The sequence below is a fragment of the Borostomias antarcticus genome, assembly GCF_949987555.1.
Source record: "Borostomias antarcticus genome assembly, chromosome: 11".
Taxonomy (NCBI): domain Eukaryota; kingdom Metazoa; phylum Chordata; class Actinopteri; order Stomiiformes; family Stomiidae; genus Borostomias; species Borostomias antarcticus.
Genome location: NC_140244.1, coordinates 6,628,488 through 6,638,487, shown reverse-complemented (window position 1 = coordinate 6,638,487; position 10,000 = coordinate 6,628,488). Strand labels below are relative to the sequence as shown.

Genomic DNA, 10,000 nt, shown 5'->3' with positions numbered 1-10,000 from the left:
CACATTTAGCTTCCCTGCTACACACGTCAGTATGATCTCCTGCCACGCCTCGCCCGTCGCACACCTGGCACACACACACGCACACACACACACATGCACACACACACACTTAGCTTCCCTGCTACACACGCCAGTATGATCTCCTGGCACAGCAGCACACCACTCAGCAGCTGCCACAATACCAGGTAGGTAGATAAGAAGGTAGGTAGGTAGGTAGGTAGGTAGGTAGGTAGGTAGGTAGGTAGGTAGGTAGGTAGGTAGCTAGATAGGTAGGTAGGTAGGTAGGTAGGTACAGTAGGTAGGTACAGTAGGTAGGTAGGAAGGTAGGAAGGTAGGTAGAGAGGATGGTAGGAGGGTAGGTAGGTAGGTAGAGAGGATGGTAGGTAGGTAGGTAGATAGGTAGAGAGGATGGTAGGAGGGTAGGTAGATAGGTAGAGAGGATGGTAGGAGGGAAAGTAGGTAAATAGAGAGGATGGAAGGTAAGTACCACAATGTCTCCACAACCCAGGCACAGGTTGCAGACCACAACCTATTAAACTCCCTAGCTGTGTTCAGAATCGCTCCCTTTCACTATATAGTGCACTTCAGCCATTTTGTTTGTCGTGTCTGAATTCTCCACGGAATTTTTGTTCCCTATATAGTCCACTATTTATTACCCACAATTCACCTTGATTTGCAGGGAACAGTGCATGTACATTTTCTCTGTTTCCTAGGTAGTTCACTACATGGTGAACCCTATATAGGGAATAGGGAGTGAGGGAACGAGTAAGCGATTCCGAACACAGCTCCTGTCACTTCTGCGTGAACTCTGACCCTGTCACCCCTGACCCCCTCCAGACCTGAAGAGCAGCAGCACGGCCTGGGGGAAGGTCTGGAAGTTGTTGTTCCTGTTGATGTGGGTGTGGTCCACCATGGCGATCTTCCCAAACACCTGGAACCACACAACCAACCGTCACAACATGAGAACCCATCGTAGAAACTCTCGCTCTCTTTCGCTGTTGGATAAAGTGGAACCGAGGTTCTGGTGTCCCTGACCGGGTCAGTGAGGCCTGGTGGGCGCCGGGCAGCTCACCTGCATGCCGATCACAGCGTAGATGAAGAACAGCATGGCGATCAACAGCGCCACGTACGGAAGCGCCTGCGCAGAGACACACGTCGCACGAGGACCAATCAGAACACTGCAGCCGTACCCCCAGGGAGGACGAGGACCAATCAGAACGCTGCAGCCGTACCCCCAGGGAGGACGAGGCGGCCGTCCGACATGGGCGGAGCTTACCTGGAAGGACTTGATGAAGGTCCACAGGAGCGTGCGAATGCCCTCCCCTCTGCTCAGCAGCTTGACCAATCGCATGACGCGGAACAGGCGGAAGAACGTGATGGAGATGCGTGCGCTGTCCTCGGTGTTCTGCGGGGGGGGGGGGGCGATGGAGGCGGAGTCAGATGATGCGAGCGCGTGTGTTTTTCACGGTGCACAGGTGCACCTGGCTGCGCTGCGGTTGGCTTCACTTCAGCTGCGTTTGTTACTTCCTGCCCGGCCGTAAGACGCACACGGGGCTGAGTCGGCGCGTTCTGCATCTTAACGTTGCCTCGAAACGCCCGCTCTACTGCAAGGGTCCAGGGATTTACAGTATATTTACAGTAGATTTACAGTAGATTTACAGTAGATTTACAGTAGACGCTTCAGAATTTGCCAGCGTTTTGCTATCAGGTGAAGAATAAAACAGACGAGACCCTTGGAGTTACAAAGGGTACAGAGCCCTCAACTAGAAGAAGTAGAAGCCTCTGATTTAAAGACTGGCAAAGTGTGAGCGAGGGGAGTTTAACAGGGACCCGGGGGGGGGGGGGGGTGGCCCCCTACGCCAGGTAACCACGCAGGTATCTGTGAAGCCAACGCAGCGCGGGGTGGGCCTGCTGCCGCCTGTCCTACAGAGGGGGGAGCTGGGTTTTGGGGGGGGGGGGACATGCTGGAGGGACGTAACAATACTTGACAGGGCGCATCTGCACAAGCATGACGCCCCGAGTCCAGAGTCACTGCATGCGGAGTCACAGTGGGGCCGACCCTCAGAGGGGGTCAACCAGAGGGTCGGAGGTCACGGCGGGGGTGACGCCCAGCCCGCAGGGGTCGTCCGTGGGGTCACCGCCTCACACACCTGGGGGTGGGGGTGTTGGGGGGGGGGGTTAGGGCGTGGCAGACGCCATGCAGCAGGTGTCAACACTGCAAACACGAGGAGTGGCCGAAACCACGGCCACCAGGGGGCGCACGCACACGCCGCCACGTTTGAGTGACACACTCCTCCTCCAAAGTAACCTTAAACAGTTAGGAATATGGAGAGCAAAATCTGGACGAGAAGAAAACAAACAAACAAACAAACAAACAAAAACAAACTGAAAGATCGAAATTAAATTGCAAGAAAATAGGAAATAAACTACTAGCTCTGAAAATGGAAACCAAAATAAAGGATTGCGAGGCGAGATTACAGAAGAGGCATGTTTCAGAGTAGAGGTCTTACAGACAGACAAACAGAAAAACAAATGCAAATCCAAACAGTGGGCGGGGCCCTGCGAGGGGGAGGAGCTTCTTACCCCTGACTCATCCACCTGCGGAGCCTCCGTGGGCTTTAAAACCAAACACCGTGTTAATGTCCCGTTACCAAGGCGACCTCAACCTCACACTACACACTAACACACAACATCTCTCTAAGTCACTATGAGATGAATACTGGACACACACAGACTACAGTACACTACTATGCTTACATGAAACTAGTCACGTTTAAAACTAAAAACAACATTATCGCTAAAACTGACACTAAAGACTGACATCTTGACCACAACCACAGTACGTAACCGAAGTGACACACATGAAACATAATCTTAACGCTTAAAACGACTGCGACAAAACATATATTTGTAAAACTTAACAATACGCCTATGTGGGACTTATTTTGTCATTAAGACGGACGCACAACATTCAATCACTATGACACTTAAGTGACATTAAAGACTAACACACAACTTTATCACTCCCCCAGTGTAATGGTCATAACTGATGCTTAATGGTTAAAAAATGGTTGTGATACTTTTATATGGATGTTATAACGATGTTTATGGATTTTACTGTCTGATACAAACAAATAATGATTTTATGAATTTACAAGTATGTTACTATTGAAGCACTATTACAATGTAAGTCATCAGCACACAACACATTCCTGCCAGTCAACTAATGAACATGAACAAAGTCTATTCTAATCTTGCTTGTGTATTTTATCTCTGATTGAAAAGATCCTAACTCGTATAATCAAGGATATAAATGTTCGACATCGTGCTCATGATCTCTAGGTATCGCGATGGCGCCACCATGGCAACACATCTCAGTAATATGACACCAATCTGAAGAGCAGCGTTGTTGAAAACCTTGTCCGGTTAGGCTTGCTGTCCAAACCCTTTATCGATGTGAACTACTAACACACGCTCCCATTCTCTCTCTCTCGCACGCGCGTGTGTAAATCCATCCACACACACAACGAGACACACTCGAGTTTGTTTGGAAAAAAAAATGTTACGAAAGAATCTCATGGAATCAATCCGAACTGAGGTAAAACGCTGCCACATGGGGGAAAGCAGGTAGATGAGGAGAAAACGGCTTGTTAAAGACGTGTTTATAACCGCCAACCTGCGCTGGGCGACGGGAATCAGACCTGGGTCAATTAGCATCGGAAATTATTTCAAATACTTTTGAATGTTTGTATGCTTGAGCCTGTCTGGCAGCAGGGCTGTGGCCGTCCATGGAGAGAGACTGCTCCAGAGAGAGAAACTACCCCGGAGAGACTACCCCAGAGAGAGAGACTACCCCATAGACACGACTCCATACTCTCCCATAGTCTCTCCATAAAGACTACTCCATAGAGAGAGACTACCCCAGAGAGAGACTACCCCATAGAGACTACTCCATAGAGAGAGACTACCCCAGAGAGAGAGACTACCCCATAGAGAGACTACTCCATAGAGAGAGACTACCCCAGAGAGAGAGACTACCCCATAGAGAGACTACTCCATAGAGAGACTACTCCATAGAGAGACCACCCCAGAGAGAGACTAGAGACTACCCCAGAGAGAGAGACCACCCCAGAGAGACTACTCCATAGACAGAGACTACCCCAGAGAGAGACTAGAGACTACCCCAGAGAGAGAGACTACCCCATAGAGAGACTACTCCAGAGAGAGAGACCACCCCATAGAGAGACTAGAGACTACCCCAGAGAGAGAGACTACCCCATAGAGAGACTACTCCATAGAGAGAGACTACCCCAGAGAGAGAGACCACCCCAGAGAGACTACTCCATAGAGAGAGACTACCCCAGAGAGAGAGACTACCCCATAGAGAGACTACTCCATAGAGAGAGACCACCCCATAGAGAGACTAGAGACTACCCCAGAGAGAGAGAGACCACCCCAGAGAGACTACTCCATAGAGAGAGACTACCCCAGAGAGAGAGACTACCCCATAGAGAGACTACTCCATAGAGAGAGACCACCCCATAGAGAGACTAGAGACTACCCCAGAGAGAGAGACCACCCCAGAGAAACTACTCCATAGACAGAGACTACCCCAGAAAGACTACTCCAGAGAGAGACTACTCCATAGAGACTACTCCATATAGACTACCCCATAGAGACTACTCCATATAGACTACCCCATAGAGACTACTCCATATAGACTACCCCACAGAGACTACCCCATAGAGACTACCCCATAGAGACTACCCCATATAGACTACTCCATATAGACTACCCCATAGAGACTACCCCATAGAGACTACCCCATAGAGACTACCCCATAGAGACTACCCCATAGAGACTACCCCATAGAGACTACTCCATATAGACTACCCCATAGAGACTACTCCATATAGACTACCCCACAGAGACTACCCCATAGAGACTACCCCATAGAGACTACCCCATATAGACTACTCCATATAGACTACCCCATAGAGACTACCCCATAGAGACTACCCCATATAGACTACCCCATAGAGACTACCCCATAGAGACTACCCCATATAGACTACTCCATATAGACTACCCCATAGAGACTACCCCATAGAGACTACCCCATAGAGACTACCCCATATAGACTATCCCATAGAGACTACCCCATATAGACTACCCCATAGAGACTACCCCATAGAGACTACTCCATAGAGACTACCCCATAGAGACTACCCCATAGAGACTACCCCATATAGACTACCCCATAGAGACTACCCCATAGAGACTACCCCATATAGACTACCCCATAGAGACTACTCCATAGAGACTACCCCATAGAGACTACTCCATAGAGACTACCCCATAGAGACTACTCCATACTGTCCCATAGTATCTCCATATAGACTACCCCATAGAGACTACTCCATACTGTCCCATAGTATCTCCATATAGACTACTCCATAGAGACTGTATCATAGAGACTCCATACTACCCTAGTTTCTCCATAGAGACTGCTCCATAGGTTTCACTGTGCCAGTCAACCTCAGTCAAGCACAGATGCAGTATTTGAAACAATCTCTACTATTTGACCTATTTCTGAACAGAATCAACACTTTTCCTTTTAATGTCAGCAGCGGACAGGAATCATCATACTGTCGGAACAGTGAAGAGAGATGAGTTGAGTTCTCCAGACAGACATGGCTTCAGACGTTTCACACTGTCCACATGAGAGCGCAGAACGAGCAGGAAATCATAAATGCGTGGTACGATAAGCTTGACGAGGTTCGTTTGGTAATCCCGGCCATGGAGCATGCATCGGCATGTTGCGGACAGGCACTGCGCGAACACACACACACACACACGCACACGTGCACGCACGCACACGCAAGACAGCTGGGTGAGGAGGAGACGTTAGTGATTTCGTTGAGCATCACAGCGGCCCATGCAAGTCCACAGCACACTGCGGCGGAGGAGCCACCAGAGGGCGCTCTCGCAGTCCAGTGCAGGGAGGAGAAAGGGGGAGGCGAGAGAAAAAGAGAGGAAGAAAAAAGTAAAATAAAACAAGAGGAAAGCCCTGAAGGAAGTGAAAGAGGGAGTGAGAAAACAAAAAGGTATTAAGAGATAACGTACAGGGAAGGATACAGCAGAGGAAGTGAAGAGAAAGGCGGAGGATAGGAAGTGAAGGAGGTCTGGAGGGGAGCGGTCATGCACCTGTCTGGAGGCGTCTACACACCTGCTCTACTCATGAGCTCCGCCCTGAGCTTTAAGAGCTCACTACAGGGAGACAGAACAGAGACACAGAGACAGTCACTCACAGAGTCACTCACAAGAGACGCAGACACAGGATCAGCAAAGAACCTCTCGCTCGGCTGCTCTGACTGAGCCGTCCGTCCGGAGCGGTCCAGACCGGTCCAGGCCGGTCCAGACCGCCTGAACCTCCCACCCTCTCACAGCTCGGCCGCTGAGGGGGGAACACTACGCCTGCGACGTCGGGGGTCAACGTGCGAATCGGGAGCAGCCGGCCGCGTGTTTTGGAGCTGTTTCGCCCCCTACGGAGCTCGCCCTGTCTCTAACGCCGCTAGGGGTCGCGTGCGAAGCGGCGGGCGGGGGCGGGCATCGACGTGTCGCCGGCGAGAGACGCGGAACGGACGGAATGTCCGGGGTTTTCGGAAGAGCTCGATCCCGCCAACGCGCTCCGCGTTCCGTCCGCGTGTCTGTGGCCGGGTCAGCGTGGCGCGAGGGGGGGCTACGCTAGCGGAGGGGGGAGGGGGGGGGGGGCTACGCTAGCACTGAGCTCCAGGGCCATTCTGTCTGGAGGTGGAGAGAGGGAGGAGAGGAGGTATGGTAAGAGAGGAGGGTCAAACGTCACAAAGTGCGGGGGTCTGTGTGCGGGACTGACCGGAGGAACGTGGAGCGGGTGGCCAAGCGCCATCTGTGGGGGGGGATGGGGGATGGGAGGGATGTTAGTAGGGATGGGGGGGGGGGGGGGGGGGGCAGGCAGACACCTAACCCTTCCCAGCATGCACATGGGGAGGTCAGCAGCTCACAGTGATTGGGTTAGAGGTCCGACAATCACGCCACGCATGTTGATGACGATGGCAGACAGTGGGACAGCGGCATGCGATGACAGCAAACCAGAAACCAACAGTGGAGGATGACACACATGCGCCTTGCAAGGACCTCTGACTGTGCAAGTCCTCGTGAAATCACGCCAACGACACGCTCACGTTTCATTCGAACCATACTGACACAAAAACCCACACGTACTGTTTGCATACTGTACACACGTTTGCGCACACCCACCCACACACACACAAACACGCACGATCCCCTACACACATCCTCATAAACGTGGACAATCCCATACACTCCCACCCACCCACCCACACTCACACACACACACACACTCACACACACACACACACACACACACACACACACACACACACACACACACAATCCCCTACACACATCCTCATAAACGTGGACAATCCCATACACACCCACCCACACTCACACACACACTCACACACACACACAATCCCCTACACACATCCTCATAAACGTGGACAATCCCATACACACCCACCCACACTCACACACACACTCACACACACACACACACACACACACACAATCCCCTACACACATCCTCATAAACGTGGACAATCCCATACACACCCGACCACACTCTCACACACCCCCCCCACCCACACACACACACACACACACACACACAAACACACACAATCCCCTACACACATCCTCATAAACGTGGACAATCCCATACACACCCACCTGCACTCACACACACACTCACACACACACACTCACACACACAAACACATGTACAGTACATAAACATCTAGCACCCGTACCTAGTATGTTAAACACAGATTTAACAACAACAAAAAAAACACCAACCCTGGAAATTACAGTCATGCAAAAACAGTGTAAACATAGAAACACAACGAAGGACAGTGGGAACACTGAGACATGACGGCTCCAGAGAAACAGCTCTGCAGCTCAGGAACCAGAGCCCTCGCCTAGAGAACCCAGCTACCTTGCCTAGAACAAGCTCCCTCTGCACCCCATCTAGTCCTGGAGGACTACACCATGTGTGTGTGTGTGTGTGTGTGTGCAGGTTTGTATTACATATAATCCTGTGTCAAACTGGCAATAACATCTTTTCAGCACCTAGGCTATATGCACACTGCATAGTGTAATAAGTGCATTGTGCAGTAGTGTGAATATTATTAGTATAGTTAGTAGACTTTGTGTAGTCGCAGCCTATAGAGGACATGCAGAAAGACGCAGTCATGGTAGTTGGTTAAAGTAGTCGAGTAGTCATCCACCATTTTACCCTGTCTGGTTTTGACGACTGGCTACAATCAAATGAGAAATCTGACCCTCTGTTAAAATGTTTCTACGTTTTAAAACACTTCTTTTCTTGCTATATTTCAGACATTAGGTTTTTAACAAAATGTCTGTTTTTAACCTAAGACAATAAAACATTAGATGACTGGTTGCGTTCTTAGTGTGGTTCCATTAGCACTCTGAAGGGGTTCCGGGAGATAAAGTTGTTACAGCGTGAAACAAGCAACAACAGAGTTGGACCGCTGCCATACTTGCCTCTACAAGTTTCTATGGAAACACAATGAAGAACAGTTAAGGGTTAGACAACCAATCAGGTGCAAGGCACATCACACAGCTGAACCCGCCCCCGTACACACATACAGATAATGTACAACACAGATGAGACCCCCCCTACACACATTGAAATACTGTACTCTACTGTATATATAGAGATTCCCATGGTAGAGTCACATGTCCAGTACATCGTTTACACACACAGCGGTCAGCCATTATGTCCTGATAAGAGACGTTTCTAGCAGCACGCTGTCCGTGCTCAGTGAGGGAGAGGCGGTGTTGAGACAGGAGTGTTGGTTAACTCAGTAAACAGACCATCAGGACAGAGACTACAGGACTGAAGCCTGGGAGAGACAGCCTGGACTGCACTGTGAGTTATGGAGTTATTAGAGTTATTGGAGTTATTATAATGGAGTTATTAGAGCGATTTATATACAGTATACACGCTTTAATGTCATATTGACAGAAAAGTGTGTTCATACTGCACATTCATTCCACACTCATCTACAGTAAATGTTTTGTTTAGGTTAGGTGGTTAGAAGATGCAATATCTGAGGTTTATCTAATCAGATGATTACTGGTGATTCTCAGACAAGACACAGTGGTGCTTTCATTCACCGCTGAGGGAAGATTGGTCAGAGAGAGCATCTTCCTGGACACTAGGGGCAGTGTCTGGCTTTACTGCAAGGCTTCAGTCCTAAGATAGAGACAGAAAAGGTGGTACTTACGTTCACTTCGGTGATAGCAATGTCAACGACGCTACCGACAACTATTAAGGCATCGAACGTGTTCCACGCGTCAGTGAAATAATGCTGTTGACATGAGCCACAACACACAAGGGTAGAGGAGGGAGGGAATGAGAGAGAGAGAGAGGAAGGAAGGGGAAAGAGAGAGAGAAAGAGAGAAGGAGAGAGAGAGGGAGAGGAAGAAGAGGAGAAAGTGTGTGAATGACGTTTGGGGAGGGTCGGGAGGGAGAAAAGACAGAGAGAAAGGACAGATTAAGACCTGAGACGAGGACCCGAGATGAACACAGAGAGATAAAGAGAGGGGGGGCCATTCTGGAACGACCCTGCAGTAGGAACCGGTCACACGACCCAGAACAGAGCAGCACAGGAACACAGCTAGAGGCCAGGAAAGAGACGGGAGAGGTCGAGGGGTCGGGAGGGGCGGGGCTTACTCACATCAATCTCACTGAGAACAATGTCTACTATGCTGCCAATCACAACCAGGGCATCGAAAACGTTCCAGGCGTCGCCAAAATAGCCCTGGGAGGTGTGAGGTGGGCAGGGTGGGTGAGGTTAGTTAGAGGTTAGTGGACATGGTCTTGACGGTGTTGACCTTTGACCTATGTCAT

At 50.1% G+C, this 10,000-nt stretch overlaps 1 protein-coding gene across 1 annotated transcript in view; it reads right to left on the bottom strand.

Moving 5' to 3' along the window:
* The window catches only part of cacna1da (calcium channel, voltage-dependent, L type, alpha 1D subunit, a), a gene marked incomplete at both ends in the record, with an annotated part of 101,904 nt that overhangs the window by 17,614 nt on the left and 74,290 nt on the right, over window positions 1–10,000 (bottom strand). Inside the window, 5 exons of the mRNA XM_084445871.1 lie at window positions 840–931; window positions 1,073–1,138; window positions 1,277–1,405; window positions 2,584–2,616; window positions 9,375–9,458. Coding sequence (XP_084301997.1) covers window positions 840–931; window positions 1,073–1,138; window positions 1,277–1,405; window positions 2,584–2,616; window positions 9,375–9,458 — 404 coding nt within the window. The remainder of the gene's footprint in view (window positions 1–839; window positions 932–1,072; window positions 1,139–1,276; window positions 1,406–2,583; window positions 2,617–9,374; window positions 9,459–10,000) is intronic.